The sequence below is a fragment of the Parasteatoda tepidariorum genome, chromosome 1 (assembly GCF_982258835.1).
Source record: "Parasteatoda tepidariorum strain Cologne lab strain chromosome 1, Ptep-v5.0, whole genome shotgun sequence".
NCBI classification, from domain to species: Eukaryota; Metazoa; Arthropoda; class Arachnida; order Araneae; family Theridiidae; genus Parasteatoda; species Parasteatoda tepidariorum.
The window spans coordinates 56782779-56805438 of record NC_141755.1 but is presented as its reverse complement, the minus strand read 5'-3'; the positions used below and the strand labels follow the sequence as shown (position 1 = coordinate 56805438).

Sequence of the window (22660 nt, the reverse complement as noted above, 5' to 3'; positions counted from 1 at the left end):
TTCGGATGCCAACGTAAATCTATCGTGTGCTCATGCCACATAGCAACAGTGAGTTTAACAGAGAGGCTTGCAGAATCATTTGATAAAGCCGTGAGCGGAGCAGAAATAGGCAGCTAAATCTCTCATCCCTCCCAGTCCACTTTTCACAATTTTCATAGATAGCTGAGAAGCCGCAGAAAGTTGTTTAATTTCATTTAATTTCGTTCTTGAGAAAGATTTCGTTAAATATCTATACAATTCAAATGGAGAAAAAATTTCTTGAAGTTGTTGATTCTTCCATAAATAACGAAGCAAAGCTTTTAAATCGAATAAGTGAAGAAATTTGGAAAAATCCTGAATTGAAATTCGAGGAAATTGCTGCTCATAAATTATTAACTGATGCTTTAATTGAAAAAGGATTTTCTGTGAAGAAAAGCTTCGTATTACCAACTGCCTTTATAGCTGAATTCGATTCAAAAAGTGAATTTATTTTTAAACTAATTTTTCTCATATCTTTATTCAATATCTGCATCACCAAGAATCACTTTTATTTATTTACTTATTTAAAATTAAAATCGATAATTTAGCTTGACATTATATTAACTCAATTTGTTAATTTAGTTCTGTATTTGCTTGTTGTAAAGCTTTATAAGTTCTCTTTGCCTGATGAAACAAAAGGGGAATGTGATTTTTGTTGCATTAATGTAAATTCTACTTACTGATTGAGTGAAAATTAAGAATTTAGTGTAATTTTTTTGTTATAATGATTATTAGTTGAGGAATATTATCGGAGGATTTCTATTTTGTTAATAGTTATACTTTGAAACTACCATGGCATAAATGGATTTTAAAAATTAGAATAATACAAATGTATTTTGTTTTATTTTTGTTTTGAAAAAATAAATAATTTACAGCGTGCTACTGGGAGTTAGTGAAGGGTGTGCCAGCTATATAAATAGTTTTTCTAAACTTTTCTCGAGATATAAAGAATTTCAATATCTCTTTATTTAATATTATAATTTTCTGAAGTTACTTTCAAGTCAAATATATAAATTTTTACTTTCAACTCAACTATAAATTTTTTTATAGTAAGGAAATATTGTAGGTTTAATTTTGGATAAGTCCCGTAACTTACATCAAGCGGAACATACACAAAATTTTTAAAGAGTTAGATACCTTTAATATTTTAATCGATTTATCTACTTTAACTCTTTTTTTAACTAACCAAACTTTATATTTAAGCAAAGATTTAGTGTTCAAAATCTTTTGTTCATTAACACTTTTATCTGTACCTTACTTCTAAATATTTCATAACATTGTAACAAATTTATATGTAACACGGTATATTTTATTAGAACATTTTCATGGAAAGAAATGTTCATTCTTAACAAGAAATTTGTTAACTTTTATTTGAACCTTTGTATTTTTACTTTTATAACATATAATACAAAATTCAGCAATTTAATTAAAAACAAGTTCAAAGCCATAGTGATACAATAATTTGTTTATTACTTTTTTTGGCTCTCATAGTGAAATGATCATTAAGACGTGGTTACTAGTAGAACACAGAAGTCAAGCATCACTAGCTGTGTTCAGTAAGTGGGTGGGCGACCACTTTGAATCTGCTTGCATAGAGACTGAGGGTGTGCAGTATCGGTCCTAGTTAAACTGTTCTACTATAAAGTGCTTGACTTCACGCGCAGCTCATCAGGCTACCTAAGTAAGGGAGCTGTCCTCTCTGCAGAGGATCAAAATTGCGATGGAATGTCTTCGAATCATGCTCAGGGATGTTTCCCAGACCTATGCCAATAGCCCATTGTGCAGCTCTAGTGCGACGTAAATAAATTACCTACCTACCAACCATTACTTTTTCTGGAAGTTTTTAAAATTCTGTCACTTAACAAATAATTATTTTATATTTAAAATCTTTTATTCAATTGTAATTATTATCCTTCTATCTTTTTTTAAGATTTTGTACTACATTAATAAAATCTGTACTGGAAAAATAATATAACATGGGTCATATATTTTAGAACCTGGGCCAGTTGTGGCAACCATTTGTGAATATGATGCCCTTCCCGAGGTAGGACATGCCTGTGGACATAACTTAATTGCTGAATCTGGATTTGGAGCTGGTCTTGCTATAAAAGCTGCCATGACAACATACCCAGAAATACCTGGGAAGGTATGAAATATAACATCTAAAATATTGTAAGCAGCATGCATGCTAAATTTTCTATTTAGAAGTAAAATGCACAAATTGTCAAAATTGTTATTTTTATTGCTATTTTTTAAAATAATTTATATACGAAGTAATATGTAAAAAAATGTTAATAAGCAATTTTTTTCAGGTTGTAGTGATTGGCACGCCAGCTGAAGAAGGAGGCGGTGGAAAGATTAAGTTGATTAATGCAGGTGTTTTTAACGATGTCGATGTAGCTTTAATGGTTCATCCGGCTCCAAATGATCATCTATTTCCACCCTTCATTGGAATTGAAAGAGTAATAATTTCTTTTTGTACTTTTTTTCCCATCATTTTGATTATTCAATTATTCTATTCTAGCTTTTGTTTTTGAGTCTAATAATATTATATTTAAAACTCTTTAGTAAATATTTTAGTAAAACTATAATATTTTTAAATTGTTGCTGAATTAAAATATATTTTATTTTCTTACTAAAAGGTAACATTGTTCCAAATTTTTAATGTTATTTTAAATTGAATTTTTCAAAACTCACTAAAGGATTTAAAATTTTATTCATTTTCCATACAGAAATAATTTATTGAAATTTTATTGCTTACCAAAATATTTATTTCGACACATACATTGACTATCAAAATTAGTTGACAAAAAAGTGTGTTTATTTAAGTTCTTATAAAATATGTTGGTGTTCTTTAATTGTTTTATTTCTTTATATAAATCGGTCCAGTAGTAGAGACAGAATAAAAAAGTTATAAATACAAATTTGTTTCAAAATAAAAATCTAAGAATGAGCAGGTTTTGTGTAATATAAAAATATATATGTTCATCAGAAAATATTGCTTCACTTAATTGCATGTTCATTCATAGTATTCTTTTACTCATTTTTTAAAAAAAAATTTTTACTACCAATGCTCAATATTTTAGTTATGACCACGTTTTTTAAACAACTTTTTCTTTATACGGAATAGAAAATATTTCCATGACCAATTTTTTCTTTTCTTAACTTTACGGCCACCACCAATTTTGTCGTTTAGCATTAATTTTTTTTTTCAAATCGAGTATTGTACAAATCGAATAATTTCTTATATTGCACCAAAGTATATACTTATTTATGCATTTATTAAATCATATAGACAAAATGTAAGCATAGACAAAATAATGATAATGTACACAAAAATGCTTTGAAAGTCTGTGACTGATTTTTTTTTTTCTACATAGATTATCCTTATCTGCTATGATAAGCTTAAATATATAGAAAAATACTCTTACAATGTTTTTTTATAGAGAAGTCAGACACATATTTTACTTTAATATTTTTAATAAAATGTACAAATGTTAATTTCTAACTATTATTAATTTTCAAATACAAATGCACTTTTCTTGTTGATTTTTTAAAACATCTGTTGGTTAAAAAGGTTTGTTAAATTGGTTACAACTAAAATATTTATTAATTGGAATTTTTTTTTTGTGTGTGTGAGTCCAAAATTGACCTTATGTTTGTTAAAAATAAAAAGACTATCTTCTATAATGATAAGTATGTAAGCTCTGAAGTTAAATTTCATCTATATTTTTACAATTTTGTATAGTTTAAGTTATAAAGCTAAAAGAATAAATTTTAAATATACAGTTGCAACATTCCAGTGTAATAAGTTGCTTGTTTTTTCTTGTGCGTGTTTGTTAATTGTTTTACTCATTTCAAGTTTTTCGTAACTGTCTTGCCTGAAAATAATAACTAAAAATGTTTGCATTAATTACTGGCATAGAAAATTTTAAATTCTATTATTACAGATAACTCATTAGTTGTAAAAATATTTTTATACGTTTTGATTACAATATGTTTTTTTTTTAAATAATTTAGTCTATTTATCATAATTTTTAAAAACTTAATCATTTATGGAAAAGTGCAGTTAAATAAAATAAGAAGTTTATAAATTGTTTAATCAACTACTGATTTATTTTTAACCCTCTGACATATGATCAGAAAACTGCATTCTACATGGCAAAACAATTATTCACCCATTTTATTATAGAACTAAACGGTATAGAAGAGAGGCATTTGCATACAAATTTTCTCATTTATATAAAGTGTCAAATGTTTTTTATTATTTTTCCTTAGTTTTTCTTAGGGATATTTGTATTTATACATTTTTAATTTTAATATACATTTGCAAACTGTAGAATTTCTAAATTTATTAATTTTTCTATTTGTGTGGGGTTGCTGCTATTATTTTAAGATATTATCAATTATGAAAGATAATTGTATTTTTCCATTTTGTTTAATTAGATGACCATTACATTTACTGGAAAAGAATCTCATGCTTCAGGGTATCCTTGGGAAGGGCTAAATGCCTTAGATGCTGTTGTCGGGTGTTATAATAATATAGCACTTCTCCGACAACAAATAAAGCCAACATGTAAAGTCCATGGTAATTCTTACTATTGCTTATTTTAGTATTATTATACAGTTGAATATTGCTACCTCTTTCCTCTCTCGATTCTTCTGTTAATCTGTATCTCCTACGCACTTACCATGTGGTTAATAGTAAGAGCCTCTTTAATCGAAATTTATTTCTTGGTGACCTTCAATTTCACAAAATATTTTTTAATAGTTATATTAATATTTTTGTAAAATTTTTTTTTTCCTGATTCCTGAACTTAAATTGCTTTTTTAAGTTCATTTAATTTAAAGTATTTTTTTTAATTCCAATTCTTAAAAATTTTACATGTCCAATTTTATGATTAATTTCTTAAAATCCTAATTAGAAGCAAATTACTATATTTGCCAAAAGCAATTGCCTGAATTATGTTCCCTACGAAGTAGACATGCAAGATGTGTATAAAGAATATGTGAGAAAAAATTGCTAATTTTGTGCATCCAAAAGGAACTGATTTTATGGGAAGGTAATTACAGTGGAAAATATTTCAGCATGAAGTGATGAGGATGAATCAGATAAATTAAGAGGTTGAGGCATCCGGACATATATCGGAAAATTAAAATGATGAAACAGAACAACTTCAAATCGTAAAATCAAATGAAAAAGCAAGATTTTGACATTGTTTGAAATAAATGTTTTTTAAAGCAAATGTATGTTTTACAATTATTAAAATGCTGTACAGTTATTATTTTGACTGAATTGTATCATAATAATTGTATACTTAATAATACTTTCTGTACTTAATAAGAAATTTTTAATATATTTATGAATCACAAATTTCATTTTATATATTTGTAGAAGTTCTATCCAATTATTTTTCACTTCTCTTTTATCTCTAATGTGTTTGAATTTTTTTAAAAAACAATGTGTCTTAAATTATCTTAATTTATTAAACATCCGAAACATACTAAAAAAAACTAAACTAATATAGACAGTGGGATGAAGTCTCAAAAGATTCTTAGAAATTTTTATTCCATTTGCCATTGTTAGTGACCACATAAATTTACTATTAATTTTATTTGATGTCCATAGGTTAATAAAAATTGCAATGTATCCATATTGAAAGTTGCCTTTTTTTTTTTTTTTACAAAATATCATTGATTGGACTTCAGAACATCATTTAGCCTGTTTAAGGTCTTTTTACAATTGAGAAAAATTTTTATTTTTTTAAAATTTTTTTATCTAACTAAATAAAATATCGAATTGAATACGACTGACCTCTTAAAAATCTGCATTCAAATAACAATAAAAAAAGAAAGGAAAAATTCAGTTACCATATAATTTTTTTTTAATATTTAAATGTATGTAATCGTTCTGTCATAATTTTTCACATGACTCAAATGGCGAATCTAAATTAACATTAAGTAATACAAAAGTTTATAAAGCAGATTCAATAATGAACAAATGTAAAATGGGATATTGTCAATTTTATTAAATTGAATAAAACAATAAGAAGTGTTATTTTTCGTAGTTATTTTTCATTAAATTTTTAACTAAGTTATTTTATTTAAAAAAAAAAGAAAAATATTGAAGTATTTTACATAATCAATGAGGAAGAAACAAAAAAAGAAAAAGTACCTATTACCACAATATCAGTAGTACCTATGACCACAACTAATTGAGCATCATTGGTGTCAATAGCATTTCAGTGACTTTTTTACGACTCTCGAAAGCGGAGCAGTGTGTTTTTATTCTAAAATTTAAAGGTTTGTGTGTAGAATATCTTTATTATACAAAAACTGCAATACTGAAAGTGTGCTAGGCCAAATGTTCACTTTTTTCATTTAAAAAGTTTATTAAGAGTTACAATTTTTAAAAACTATAAAAATAGTTTTTTTTATTTTTATCTTAGGCGTAAAATGTACCTCAGTAAATTTGAAAGTATTTTGTGTTTGAAAGTAGTTGTAAATTTGAGTTTCAGAAAGGGATAAACTAGAGAAAAATTATTTTAGAGTAATAAATTTAAACTTTATTTTTTCACAAAAAATTTAAAAAGATCAAACATTTGTGATTTAAATAATACATTTTGATTTAGGTTGAACCATTTTTTTTTTCATAAAGAAAAAATAAAGTATATTTTAAACAAGCTGGATTCTGAATTCTTTGCTTAAAAATTTATCTCAGCCTTTCCCATGTCTCTAATGGTTATTAAGCCATACAAAGTATGAATGAAGTACGAGCACAAGTCTGGCTCCTAAGAAAAAAAATTTCTACGGGACATTTATTTTTCACTAAAAGAAAAAATTTCTGTTAAAAACTTTTAAACGTCCACAAACTTTCAAACTTTTTCATTCAATTTTATACTTTAACTGAGGACAATTATTGATTTAATTAATACTAGGAAGCTAATATTAATTTTTTAAATTATAAATTTGCAGAAGCCGAATACATTAAATATTAATAATAAACTAATTTAGTTATACAGTTAAAATTTTTGAAGATTATTTTTGAAATTTTACAGTTCACTCAGAAAAGTTAAAATAAATAAAATTAAAACATACAATATATACAAGGTTGAAGACAGGTGAATGTTGTATGGTGATGAACCGGGTGACTGGTTAAATATTTTATTTTGTATAAGTGTGGATTTTAGAGCAATTTATGTAATATTTAACTTTGAAGCTACAATCAATGCTTCTTATTTTGAGAAATTGTCTTTCACTGGTATTTTTAATTGTACCATCCAGTATTACTTGACTTGCAGAGAAAGTCTAACATAATTTAAGATTTTTGTTTTTGAATATCTATATTTTAAAAGTTTGTCTTTCAAGCAAATGACTCAGCTATGGCGAAATATATCAGCAAGGTTACTTGATGTTTGATATGATTTTTAAAATATAGTAAATTTTACTGACAAGGATATTAAAATGTCCTAGCCCCATCGATATTAAAATGTCCTATCACCAAGGATATTAAAATGTAAAAATATTTTGTCTTTTATCTTCAATAAAAACATAAACAGCATTAAAATAAAACGATAATTAGAATTGAACTTTAAATTCTCAAATGGTTATTATAAACTAGTTTGTGTTATATTGACATTTACTTTTACTGAAAATAAATAACATAGTATTTAAAAAGCCTATTTTTTCCAGTATAAAAAAATATTTTTGCATACAAATAACTGCAAATAAAAATTTAAATATAGTTTTTAATTTAGTTACTATTTAATAAATAATGCGCTTATTTAACCTTGAGAACATCATAATTTTTAATAAAATTAAGTATTTAAACTAGTTAAAATAAATTATGTGGCCACTTTTAATGGCAAATGAAAGTCAACGATTTCGATGTTTGTACCTTGAACTAATAATAACTACTGTTATTAATGGACTACATTTGTAAAAAATATTTTTTATTAAAATTGTAAATTTTTTTTTAAATTATTGCTTTTTATTTTTTATGAATGATGTATCAAAAAGTTTGGAAATTTAATAGGCACTATGATTATAAATATAAAATATATTGTTAATTATAAATATAAAACGTACTGTAAAATGTAAATTTAATAGTCACTGTAATTATAAAATTTTTAAAAAATTGCTTTCATTTTTGATATTTCTTTTGGAAAAAGTTTTTCCTCTATTTGGTGCAGGAAGTAACCTCTTTTATGGCAGTTTTTTTTGTTATTTATTGAACTTGCCATCCTTGTTTTGATCATTGTGTTCAAAAGCACAGCAATTAATACTATTGATTTATCTTTCTTTAATAAAACTTTTCCTAACAATATAATTTACAAATATTTCGTGAAATTACTAACAGTTTAGTTAATGTTACGAAATTTATTTAAATGTTTCTTCTGTTCAAAAATTTCTTTAAATACTTTTTTAAAATTTAGCATTCTCACTCTTTGAAGAAGTTTTCGTATCCTTTCGTTTTTCTTTTATATAGATTACTGAACATTAAAAATGCCTTTCAATATATCAATCTTTAAACTTATTTTAAATTTTCAAAATTTTAAAAGCAAAATATTTTTTTTTCCTCTGATGTATTTAAGTAAAAAGATTTTAAAATAAATTAATGAGAATAAAATAGTAGAGTTGAATAAGCTTGGAAGTTGGGTTTTTCAAATTGTTGTTCTTCCATAAATGTGTTATATTTTCTTATTAAATTAATGTTCTAGGCATCATTACTAAAGGAGGTGACGCAGCAAATATCATTCCTGGTTTGACTGAAATGATATTGTATATTCGAGCTGCTACAACATTTGACATGCAGAGTTTGAAAAAGAGAATTGAAGCCTGTATTAAAAGTGCAGCATATGCTACAGGATGTCAAGAAGAAATTAAATACTTTGATGAAGAAAACTATCAAAGTTTGATGACAAATAAACTACTTGCTGAAATATATAAAGAATATGCTGAAGGATTTGGTAATTATTATATATCATTATTAAAAATATGTATTTAGAAAAATACAGTATATAAAAGTTTAAAAATAAGCTTAATATATGAATAAACTTCTATTTACATTATTAGGCTGAAATTTTCACTCTTACTTTTTATCTCTAGTATAAAGATTATAATTTAGATCTGTAGATTGAAATTCTGTTACAGGAATGGGGGAAAAAAGAAGACTGGAATGGTTCTCCGTTACTTCATTTCCTGGTGTAAATTTTTCCTTTAAAACTTAATTTTTCATTTGCTTTGAACACTAATCTATGTGTTAACTTATTCTTATTGGCAATAGCAATTTTAATTGTGGAATAAATGTACTGATTTACAAAAAATGTTAGCACTTTTTACTTTATAAACTGTCCAGTTAACCTTTCCAAGGACTTCTAGACATTTTAATAGTTAGAACTACTTGACATATCAAAAATGTTCCTTTCCAGCCAATCATTACATCAAACGTTAACTTGGTAATCATTATATTAAACAGATTTTGCTTACTGTTATTTATTTCTCTTACTAACTGGATGTTAATTTAATTTAAAAGAAAAATGAGAAACTAGATTTTATATCATTTCTGAAATTGTTTGTAATGAAAGATTTTTCATTTATCTTATTAAATCTATTTATTTAGGTGTTAAGTTTGATGATGGCAATCCGAAAGTAATACCATTCATGGCATCATCAGATATGGGAAATGTATCACATACAGTACCAAGTATCCACCCATGTTATTCTATTGGAACAAATGCAGCAAATCATTCCAAGGCTTTTACACAAGCATCTGGCACCAAAGAAGCACAACTGGCAACTTTAATAACTTCCAAATCGATGGCCATGGTAGGGTTGAAGGTTTTATGCGATCAAGAGTTCTTGAAAAATGTTAAAGATCAATTTGAACGTGACGTCCGAGAAGATGCTGCTGCACCTTGAATTATTAAGATGTTGTATATCTTTTGAGCTTCTAATGATTTATTGTACTGACGATTTCTTTTGAACGAAATATACAAATTGTTCAAACTATTCACAGTTTTATTTATCTATGAATATTGTTCCTATCACTAAGCAATTGTTGAAATCTATTTAGCTAATTAATGTTTCTATGATCTGTGTGGATTCATACAAATTTTAAAATGTTTTAGAAATTGTTCAATCAATTTATGTCTTGTGGTATTTTAAATGAAGAGTTGCCATATTTTTATCAATGTTATTTGACAGTTTTTAGCATTGCTAAAACGACTTTACTCCTATATTTTATTTGTTATAGCATTTTATTGAAACTGTTTTGGAAATCTTATGATATATACAGATTGTCTTATTTAAGATAATAAATTATTTTGATATTGAAATCAGTTTAGTTTATAATAATTTAATAGTATTCAAAATATGTTTTCATGGGCTCACAATTTACTAATTTGTTTGTTATTTTCAGCCTTTTTGTACACACTTCGCATTGCTCAGTTTCCAAAAAGTCTTAAATTTTAAAGAAATTTTTTTTTTATATAAGGTTTGCTATTTATATATTTAATTTAGATTACTTGAATATTTCTTTTTTGTTTAGTTTCTTTATAAGAAATTTATATTGAACACGATCTTCAATTTCTGTTCAAATGACACTATTTCCAACTGAACCTTACATATTATTTTATTTACAAGCGAATATTTCAGTTTTTTTAATGCCTTTCTACTCAATATATGTAGATCCAAGTTATGCAATTCACAGAAATATTAAACTCTTTAAATTTATTTTTGTATTTATGTAATTATTTAGTCAAAATAAAAATAAATAATTTAATTATGTTCAAGCAGAATATTGAAATTTAAAAATATACCCTTGAAAATTATCTTAGTTTCTGGGAATAATTTTATAAAATGTCAATACTAACTCAATAAATTGAAAAATGTACAGATCTTACTTAGGCGCTATAGTCCATTCCACCTTAAGTTGGCACTGGAGAGAAAGGTAGGTAGACCGGATTACAGCCGTTTTCATGGAAACTGGGTTACTTTTTAAGTCAGTTGGGGGATGAGGTAGCAAAAAAGGGAGAGAAAGTGGCCAGTATTGGCGTTTAAGAAAGCAAAGCGCCGATATTTTTTTTAAACCAAGAATCGTAATGGAAAAGAACGCGATTTTTTAGAGCATTTCTAATAATTATTATTTTAAGATACTAGTTGTAAGCTGATTTCTTAATTAGTATTTAAAAAGCAGATTTTCTTATTATGATTTTTTAACTAAACGAAACTAATTTTAAACAACAGAAATATATATACTATATATATATATATATCTTTTTTACTGAAATCTATTTTATATGCTTATATTTTGAAGATTAATGTACATTAATTTATCCCACATTGGTGTTTTGATGGGGAAAGAAAAATCAGCAGTACAGGAAATTATTGATCAGGAAAAAGATCATACTTATGTTTTATAATATTTATTGTTCTTTTTTTCTTATCATTATGATTTTTTAATTAAACGAAACTAATTTTAAGCAAAAAAATATATATATATTTAAAAAGATTCTTTTTTGCTGAAATCTAAGTAAAAAAAAAGGAAATGCATAGATGAGCATAAATACGTGTTTTAAATATTTATTTTTATATGCTTATTTTTTGTAAATTAATGTACATTAATTTATCCCTCATTGGTGCTTTGTGGGGGAAGAAAAAGTCAACATAGGCAGGAAATCATTGATCATGAAAAATATCATATCTATGTTTTTTTAATATTTACTGTTCTTTTTTTTTAATAAATAAAAAAATTCTAATTTTTTTTTTTTCAGAAAAGTTTTTTTTTTCACTATAAAAATAATTTTTTCTGAAATATATTTGCTTCTAAGAGACAAAAGAACTTACCTAAAAAAAATAATTCTCAAAAATGGTATAAATTTGGAATTTTAGTATTATCCGCATGGGGGAGAGTACTATTTGTACCCCCCCCCCTGTTTTAGCCGCCATATCCCACCCTCTTAGACTCAACAGGAACTCTTTGAATAACATGATAAACACCTATCCTAGAGCTTATCATGTTATTCATTTAATATTTTAACAGTTGACAGTTCCTTCTGCATTCTTTTTGTGGAGACGCCCTGAATTGAATTTAATCCACAATTTCTCATCAGGAGAAATTCTATTTGGGTGGTTAGGAGTATTTCTTCAAAAGAAAATACATATTTTAAAATATTAGAACCTTTCTTGACTTTTCAGGATGTTTGCGGGTGAAAGGAGGTTTAAGAGAAAAATCCGTATAATTAGTTATTTAAGTATAGTAGTAAAATTAGTTAGTCTCGAAATATTTTGTCAAATACTGAAATATCTCAATATTTTCTACATAAGTGAAAGAATTTCTCCGCTTTTTTGGCTTTGTATTTCAAAAATAATAATTAAAATAGTGATTGGTTTAAATTAACCCTTCGATATTTAAAAAAAAAATATTGATTCAAATTTTGTGTCTTTTTTGAAATTATTTCAATTCCTATACATTTTATTAGTTTATAAGTAACGGATTTGCACACTTATATTATGGAATTCGTATTTCAGATAATATTTATAAGTCCCTTTAATTAAACAAACTAAAAATCTTAAATTTCCGCCATCACATTATTAAAGTTCCTATAAAAATGCGAATTGTACTTCAGAGCTACACATGGCGCAAAAGATATTTGGCGCAAATTTGAATCTTTACAGAGATTGAATAAAGCGAAAACAATTTTTACTTTTGTCGTAAAAAAATAATAATAAAATCACATGTTGAATTAGCTACACAGCAAATATGCTAAACACCTGTGTATTTGGGTTTTTTTTTTTTCAGTCATTCTGAAGGGGAAAAAAGTTTTCATTAAATATTGTACACATGATGTTAATATTTAGAAAATCAAATAGTCAAATACAAAAAGAAAGCGAAATAAGAACTGCACAAGAGATAGGACACTTAAGCAAAAGCAAGGAGAATGGAAAGAGCTGGCTAACCAGAGTAAAAACATAGCTAACGCGCCAATTCCTTGGCCTTGAAAACTGTTAGACTATGAATTTCAATGAACAAGGTTCGAGTAAGAGTCATAGATCACGAGTTCGAAAAACCTCTGAAGGAGGGAGTTCGAACATTTAAAAATAGTTTAAAGACAGAATTTGCATAGTATTAATTTTGAGTGTGTAAGTACCCTCATTATGCAACTGTTATTTTGTATATATGTAACAAATCAAGATTGGATTTAGAGTTTTGTTTCGTTTAATTTTCATGACTGTATGTTATTGAATTCGTTACCTCATGTTATGGAGAGGATTGTTTTCCTTTATGATGTTTAAGTTAAGTTATGATTTTTCTTGCTTAATAAAATTTATGATTAGTTAAAAGATGCCTTTTTCATTATGCTTGCTGGGCATTTTCCACAACGCACTAAACTCTGCCAGCAAGGTTATGGGCCATGCCTGCCCAGCTTAGTTAAGCTTTTGTCGTCTTTAGAAGCAAGTTTATTATAACGCTACTGGGGCCGTTTAGATAGATTGGAGATGGCCGAAAATGACAGCAGCTCCATATTGGGATTTCCAAAGCTAAATAGTTTCAATTACAGTAGTTGGAAAATAAATATGAAAGTATTACTCATCGATAAAGGCTCTTGGGAATTTGTTGGTGGTACAGAGAAGCCATTACCAACTGATGCAAAAGACAGAGACTTACGCTCTTATGAAATGCGAAAAGCTAGAAGTTACTCTACTATATTCCAAGGAATTGATGAGCAGTTTCAACCGCTGATAGCCGACACAGAGGACGGAAAGACAGCGTGGACTATTTTGAAGGAAAACTTCGAACCTACCTCCCGAGCACGGTTAGCCGGACTTATTGACGAATTCTTTGAATTGAAGTTTGATCCAGAGAAGGAGACTATTGGCATTTTCTGCAAGTTAGTAAATGAAAAAAGGAAACAGATTCATGACGCAGGTTTTGTAATGCCAGAAAAGCTCACATGTTTCCAATTAATTAGAAGATTGCCAGCAGATTATGACAACTTAGTTCAAATGCTTTTTCGACTAGAAGATAAAGATTTTTCGATTTCTAATGTTGAAAAGGAGCTCCTAATCGAATCTGGAAGGATACAACAAAAGCAGAAAGACAGAGGAGAGGACATAGTCGCCGATGCTTATACTACTTCATCTACTAGAAAGCAAGCCTATCGGAAGTTGAATGGAAATAAAAGCAGTGGTCGCGTCCTGGGCGATGATACAACAACAACAACAATTATGTGTTCCTACTGCAGTAAGAAAGGACATAGTGCGGAAAGATGTTTCCTGAAGAAGAAAACCACGAAACGGAATTCTAAAACTCAAGATTCCAAGGAAACCTTTTATAGTGATTTGACTACGATAAGAAGAGATGCTGAAATTCACCAAGGGAAACAAAAGCAGTTTGACGAATTTCTGATTGATACTGCCAGCACAGCTCACTTCTGTACACAAAGAGACTACTTTAGTAACTTCAAGACTTTGAATCCTAGTCAAGTACTTGTTGGAGATAAAAACAGTAAGTCTGATATTTTTGGTATTGGTGATATACATTTTAATGTTAAAGATAGAGATAAATTTGTTCCCATAAAATTAGAAAATGTATATTTTGCACCGAATATGCGTAGAAATTTAATAAGCGGTTCGAATATGGATTTAGCAGGGATTACTGTAAAATGGGGTAACAACAAAATGACTGTATTTGGTAAAAACCATAATTATTTATTTACTGTACCTAGAATTGATAAGTTGTATATACTTAAAGGCTATGTTGAAAAAGTGGTAGTAACTAAAGAATTAGCATTTAGTACAGGTCTAGATAGGGAATTGGTTCATAGACGATTTTGCCACTTAAATATTAGAATGTTAAATCATATGAGTCAAAACAATGTTGTGAATGGTTTAGATAATTTGTGTAGTAAATTTGATGCTTGTAATACTTGCAAAATAACTAAATCGACTAGAACTAGTTTTAAAGTAAATCACGGTATAATTACTAAAAGTGTATTAGAAAAAGTACATATGGATGTTTGGGGTAAAAGTCCAGTAAATTCAGTTGGCGGAGCTGAATATTTCGTATCTGTAATAGATGATTTTTCTCGTTATGTTGAAATTTTTACTATAAAACATAAACATGAAGTTTTTAATTGCTTTAAACTGTATTTAGCAAAATATGAAAGACAGTTAAATGTTAAACTTAAATCTGTAAGGTGTGATAACGGCATGGAATTTTGTAATGTAAAATTTCAAGATTTTCTTAGTGAATTAGGTATACGTATGGAGAGAACTTCAGTATACACTCCAGAGCAAAATGGGGTAGCCGAATCTTATAACAGAGTAGCTGGAGAGGGAATACGCTCAATGTTAGCCGATAGTGGTTTAAAAGGTAGATTTTGGGCAGAAGCACTGCATTGTTTTGTTCACGTAAAGAATCGTAGTGAGCGCATACTACTGGATGGTAAAACACCGTTTGAAATTTTCTATGGTTATAAACCGTCAGTTAAACATTTCAAAGTATTTGGATCTTTAGCGTATGCTCATATCCCTAAAGTTCAGAGAAACAAACTACAACCAAATGCAAAAGTAGGAATTGTAACTGGATATGCAGTCAGTACTAAAGGTTATAGAATTTACTTGCCTAAAGATAGGAAAACTATAGAAACTATACACGTAAAAATTGATGAAAGTAAAAACGGAGTTAAAACACTATTTGGTAAACCTAGTAATGAAAACTTTTTATTTATAAATCTGAATTCAGACATCAATTTTGATGATAACAATGAAAATGAAATAGATAAGGTTCATGCTAAAACTCCCGATTTAAAATTAAAACCTTTAAAAATAACAGAATGGACTAGAGTTGAGAGACCGCGTAATAAAAGTAGCAGAATAGATGTTTACTATTACCCTCCAGGCGATAAAACTAGATTAAGATCAAACAACTAAGCTAAAGAATATTGCGATAAAAACCAAATTGAGTATGATCATTCTAAATTTAATTTTAAAGCTTTAAGCAAAACTCAAAATTTAACTTCTTCCCATAGTGACACTGATAGCGAAAGTGAAGATTCGCCATCTAATTCTTTTATAGATAATCAGATAAGTGATATATTTGAAGGTGAGGTATATAATGCAGAAATACCGAAAAACTTTTCCGATGCACAAAAACTACCAGAAAGAAATCAGTGGAATAAGGCAATGGAAAAAGAGTTAAATATTATGAACGAAAGAAAGGTATGGGAAATAGTTGATAAACCTCCCAATGCTAAAGTAATAGGAAATAGGTGGGTTTATGCAGTAAAAAGAGATGAAAACAATAAAGTTAAACAATACAAATCTAGACTTGTAGCACAAGGTTTTAGACAACAGCATGGTATAGACTTTCTTGACGTATTTTCACCAGTTGTGAATTTTTCTGTTATTAGATTACTATTTATTATTCTTGTGTCTATGTTATGTTGGAAACAGGGCCGTAACTACGCCGGGGCAGTCGGGGCACCGCCCCGGGGCCCCGACGGTCAAGGGGGCCCCACATAAAGAGACCACATCATGCTTTTTCAAAATTCAGTACTCTAATTATATACGTAGGAAAGAAAATGTGTTAAGATAGAGTTCCTGAAAATTTTCTTTTATGTAATTACGTACCTACTATAACATAAAGGAAAGGGTAAAAAACGGTAAAAGACCTTTTCGCGAGTTATTTCCCTTTCTCAAAAGAACAAACACGCTTTGCAGAGAAGGGGAAAGGCAACAGCTGCATGTAGTTGATTGTTAACACTTTCTGTATATTGCACTTCTGGTTTACTTAGTTGTTTCCTCTACTATCTAGCGTCAGACCAATACCAATACCTCTAGGAGGTATTGGTCAGACCCAGTGGCGTGCCAACCGGGGGAGGCAGAGGGCCCCTCTAAAATTTAAGTGATGGGGCAAACGATGCGTTTCGCCCTTCCTGAAATTCAGACGCTCACAAAAATAAAGTAAAATCGGAAATTTAATTTTTTTTTTTCAATTTTGAAGCTATTTTTGAAATAAAAAAAACTTTATATTCCACTAACATTTATGTGCTTTGCCTCTTCTGATATTTAGTTATTCGCCAAGACGAAGTCCATTAAAATAGGTAATTTTAGAGAAGAAAAAAAAAAGCTATTCTTTCTCAGCTTTAAAGTTAAACATCAAGTAGTAAACTTTATTTTGTTATGGGCTTTTAATGTTCCAATTTTCCAGTTTCCAATTTTCACTCTTCCGAAATAGTAATGAGGGGGCGAACATAGTGTTTCGCCCCTTTTGAAATTTCGAAGTGCTAAAAAATAATAGAAATTGGTAACTAAAAAAAATTTCATCTTTGAATCTATTTTCCAAATAGAAAACTTTATTTTCTTCTGAGATAAAAGTCAGGGGGGGGGGAATTTGCTTCTCATCTTCAGAAATTTAGATATTAATAGAATAAAATCAAGTAAAGTAGGACATTTTAGAAGAAAAAAATTGTTTTGTTTCATAGCTTCGACGATATTTTCCAAATAGAAAACTTCATTTTCCTCTTAAATTATAGTAAAGGGATAGGAAACTTTATTTTCTCCTGATATAAAGTAAGGGGGGCTAAAATGTGTTTTGTATCTTCTGAAATTTAGACATTTAAAATAATAAAGTCCAGTAAAAGTTTTTTTTTTCTTTTTGTTTTAAAAAATAAAACTTTGAATCTATTTTCCAAAAGGAAATTTTATTTTCCTCTTAAATTAAAGTGAGGGGGCGAAGAATATACTTCACTCCTTCTGAAATTCAGACATTCGTAGGAATAAAGTCAAGTAAAATACATATTTAACTCTTATTTTCGACTTTAAAGCTATTTTCCAAATCGAAAACTTTATTTTCCTCTGAAATTTAATTGAGATGGAAGATAATGTGCGCCACCCCTTCTGAAAATTTGACATTCGCTACAATAAGGTAAAATAGAATTGAGAATTTTAGAAAAAGAAACTACTTTTTTTTCCAATTTACTAGCTATTTTCCAAATTGAAGTAGAAATCCCCCCCCCACAAGAAAAATACCTCGGTCTTGTTTCAATTTTTTTCTACATAATACGACTTTTAATTTATTAAAAAAATTTAAAACTAAAACACGAAAGGAGAAGAGGAGCACATCATAAAAAAATATAACAAGTGTTTAGAAAACTAAAATAAGTACCACTGTTTTGCATCCTGAAAAATGCATCCTACACTGAGACTAATAGATATATTTTAAAGAATCTTTTGACTGTGGGTGGTATGAGGGTGTTAAAACCTTCATACCACCTACAGAGTTGACCCACAGTTATCTGATTCCTCAAAAAATAGCCATCTCCTTTTACACCATGGGAAAATGACCTTTTGCTTCTTTAAATTGCCTTAATCATTTTTATGACCCTGGGCTCTTTTGCGCTTCTATAAAATGTCATATATTTACAGTACCATCTATATGTCCCTTAAGTTGTCCTAAACTAGTAATTATCTAGATGTTCTAGGAAAACAGATGTAAGCTTTTAAGGGATCCAAGGGGATGACTCTTGTTGACATTTACTTAGATCATTTTGTCAAGAGATTTTTTCTGAGACAAACGCAAAACGTTCCAGTTAAATTCCAGTTTTTAGCTCATTTAATTGCGTCATTTAAACTAACCATTTTTAATTCAGATATAAATTTTCTGTTCGCTCTTATTTTATTCAATTTTTGAAATTAAAATTTAAATTTAATTAAGAGTTATTGAAATTACTTGCAACTTCCTTTTTTAAAAACATAAATCATGATATCAATAATCCCCATTCTTAATAAAAATTTTCTTTGGAAAAAAAGAAAACCAAATGTAAATTTATTTATAAGGAGGTAAGTAAATGTTTGCATTAACTCATTTAATACATTTAAATTTTATATTTATATACTGTTCTAATTCTTATATTAGAATGGTAACATAAAAATTGCTTTTTTTATGTCCGTTTATAAAATTTTATTTGTATAGTACTTTAATTGATAATTTTACTGTTTATTGTGTGCATGGATTTTGTTCTTATTTTATATTTTTGAAATTATTAAGACCTTTAAATTTTTTAAATTGGAACTTCGAATTTTTAGGGTTTTTAACAACTTTGTTTCCATTAAAAAATGAATCTTTATTTTATATTAAAAAAATCATATTTAATTAAATAAAAGAACGCATTTAATTTAATAAAAAAGCTATGAATATCAGCTTAGAAATCCGTAGCAATTAAAATTCGTTTCCAAGACAAACCATTAAAAAGAATTTTTTTTTTTAATTAGCAAATATGCTTTGACTTTTTCTCATTTCTCTTTCATAAAAAAAACTATTACTCTTTGTCATAATTTTGTCACATACGATTACATGGCGTCATGAATACATAGGCCAAATATTCAAGAACGATTTTCTAGGGGCCTGTCCATATTGGAGTAAGGCAACTTTGTTTTTGTTAATCGATGTATATAGAGAAACAATTTCTGAATATTTTTTCAATTACGACTATAGATCAATTTGGAATATTTTTTCAATTAAAATGTGGGTACGTGTGCCGATAGAAAAAAAAAAAGTCTACAATTTCCTTCAGTTTCCATAACGCGATCAAAAACTTTTAGATTTGAAACTAAAAAATAATTTTAATTTTTAAAATGGTTTTGTCTTGAAAAGACCTTCCTAACGATATAGTAACCGGATTTAACAGGTTTATAAAATTAATATTTTATGATTAGCATTATATTTAGAGGAAAATGAGGCTACTGTGGATATGGGGGCAGGAGTGGACAACATGAATAGCTATTTTCCCCCAAGTCAAATTCCCTCGGTGAGATGTCGTAAATTGGTAACATTTACGTACAGTGAACCAAAAAAGTACCACCCTCCCACCCTGAATAACTTTTGATTTAGTGATCGGATCTTCACGTTCTATGACTCCATCTTAATAATTCGTAAGGTGTGACATCAAATATGCAAATTAATTAGTGCACGATATTTTATTTTAAGTTCCGTAATCAGACACAAAAACATACTTTCTCTGAAGAAACATAACTTTTGTTCAACAGGTTCGATTTTCTAACCCCCATAATATAGGAGGTAGCTGTAATCTGGGGAATATGGTCCCAATAGTTGGATCGGGTGAGCTATCCAAAGTTTGGACCCCTAAATGTTAATTTTATTTTTTTGGATTTCACTACAGATCGAGAGCTTTTTAAGGGAATTGAAAAAATTTTGCACACGATTATAAAATTCTGTTATCTAAAGATAATTCCATGCAAAAAATAATTTTTAGTAAATATTTATCATTTTTTAATTTATAATAGTCTGATGTTGATCCTTTACGTCGCACTAGTGCTGCACAATAGGCTATTGGCGACGGTCTGGGAAACATCACTTGAGATTTGATCCTTTGTAGAGGGGATGGCACCCCCGCTTCGGTAGCCCGGTGACCTGCATCCGAAGTCGAGCACTTTATCGTAGAAGAGTTTAACGGGGACCAATACCGCACACCCTCGGTCCCTACGCAGACACCGTGTCTTAACGATCAGTCCTCTTTGGGATAATAATAGTCTGAAAACTTTTGAATCGTAAGACATACAGTTTTTTTTTGTATCATTTTAAAGTATCGAATTCCACATGGAAAATACAAATTTGAGCAAAATTGGTTGACTAGTGCATTAGTTCCTGAGAAATCGAGTTTTATAAGTACGACTTTTTTTAAATTTAATTTCTCAGGATTAGTCTATTTCTCTGAAATTTTGCATTTTGTCATGTTTAAAACTTACAATGTTTTGCAGTCAAATTTATATGCGTACAAATAACTTGTTTTCATAAATATGTTCTCGAACATAATACATAAATAGCTAAAATGACGGTTTGAGATGGAGTACTGAAAGTTTTTGAAAGGGCCCCCGCCAAAAATGTTTGCCCCAGGGCCCCGAGGGGTGAAGTTACGGCACTGGTTGGAAATATGCACAGGTAGATGTGAAAGCTGCATATTTGTATGGAAATCTTAGTGAGGTAATTTATATGAAGCAACCTCCAGGTTTTGAAATTGAAGGTGAAATGAATAAAGTATGTTTACTTAAAAAGTCGATATATGGACTTAAACAATCAGGTAGAAAATGGAATGCTGAGTTAGATACTATATTAAAATCGATTGGTTTCGAAAAATTCAAATGTTGTAATTGTGTGTATAAAATGAATAACATTATTTTATTAGTATACGTTGATGACATGGTGTTATTTTGTAAGACTAAAACTATTTTAGATGAAACTATTGAATTGATTAAGAGTAAACTTGATATTCAAAATTTAGGAAAAGTCAAATATTTGTTAGGTGTTAACTTTGAGAACAAAAACGGTAGTTTGTATTTACATCAAAAAACTTATATTGAAAAATTATGTAAACGATTTAATGAATTACCTAAAACTCATGTTACGTTACCAATTAAAGTAGGTTTTAAATTGCCAAATAAAGTAAATGAAATTGTTGAAAATAAAATAATGAAGAAATTTCCTTATCGTACATTGATAGGGTGCTTATCTTTTATAGCAAATCGTAGCAGACCAGATATTTCATATGCTGTGAATGTTATGTCACAATTCTCGAATTGCTATAATTACCAACATTGGACTGTAGTTGTAGATTTAATGAATTATGTAATAAATACTAAAGAACATAAACTTTGTTTATCAAATCTTAATAATTCTTCTTTGATAGCTTATTCAGATGCAAATTGGGGTTGTCATTTAACAAACAGATTTTCTACATCAGGTTATTTGATATGCTTAGCAGGTATTCCTTTTAGTTGGAAATGTAGCAAACAAAAATGTATTGCATTAAGTAGCATGGAATCAGAATTTATAGCATTAACCGATACGGTTAAAGAACTTTTATGGTTTACAAACATATGTAATGAGTTAAACATAATATCAAAAATTGAAAAACCTGTTTTGTATTGTGACAATCAATCTGCAATTTATTATTGTAAAAATAATGTTGAAAATTTAAAGACGAAGCATATTGATATTAGATTTCATTTTGTGAGAAATTTGCTTAATGAGGGAAAATTCGAAATTAAGTATATTAAAAGTAAAAGTAATTTGGCTGATTTTTTGACTAAGGCTTTTAACTAAGACTGAATTAAATAAAATTAAAGGAATTTATTTTGAAATGTTCGATGGGGCCGCATGTTAGACTATGAATTTCAATGAACAAGGTTCGAGTAAGAGTCATAGATCACGAGTTCGAAAAACCTCTGAAGGAGGGAGTTCGAACATTTAAATATACGTAGTTTAAAGACAGAATTTGCATAGTATTAATTTTGAGTGTGTAAGTACCCTCATTATGCAACTGTTATTTTGTATATATGTAACAAATCAAGATTGGATTTAGAGTTTTGTTTCGTTTAATTTTCATGACTGTATGTTATTGAATTCGTTACCTCATGTTATGGAGAGGATTGTTTTCCTTTATGATGTTTAAGTTAAGTTATGATTTTTCTTGCTTAATAAAATTTATGATTAGTTAAAAGATGCCTTTTTCATTATGCTTGCTGGGCATTTTCCACAACGCACTAAATTCTGCCAGCAACTAAAAACTAAACTCTGCCAGCGCCAAACTAAAACACTTCCTTCTTTGTACATTCGCTT

General features: G+C 28.3%; 1 protein-coding gene across 2 annotated transcripts; it reads left to right on the top strand.

The window, feature by feature from the left end:
- Positions 1-17: 17 nt before the first annotated feature.
- LOC107452590 (xaa-Arg dipeptidase) lies at positions 18-10355 on the top strand. 2 transcript variants are annotated; one of them, XM_087164824.1, is made up of 6 exons: positions 18-48; positions 2013-2164; positions 2331-2480; positions 4465-4606; positions 8739-8987; positions 9641-10355. In XM_087164824.1, the coding sequence occupies exons 1-6, from the start codon at positions 33-35 to the stop codon at positions 9937-9939; spliced, it is 1008 nt and encodes a 335-aa protein (XP_087020950.1). In that variant the 5' UTR covers positions 18-32; the 3' UTR covers positions 9940-10355. The 2 variants fall into 2 exon arrangements, with proteins under 2 accessions (XP_087020950.1, XP_015924582.2); XM_016069096.5 differs by lacking the exon at positions 18-48 and adding an exon at positions 82-459.
- Positions 10356-22660: the final 12305 nt, after the last annotated feature.

Excerpts from the sequence above, each read along its gene's own strand:
- LOC107452590 (XM_016069096.5), top strand. The coding sequence starts at position 243 with ATGGAGAAAAAATTTCTTGAAGTTGTTGATTCTTCCATAAATAACGAA. Across the intron at positions 460-2,012 it reads AGCTGAATTCGATTCAAAAA|AACCTGGGCCAGTTGTGGCA; the intron begins GTGAATTTATTT and ends CATATATTTTAG. Across the intron at positions 4,607-8,738 it reads GCCAACATGTAAAGTCCATG|GCATCATTACTAAAGGAGGT; the intron begins GTAATTCTTACT and ends TTAATGTTCTAG.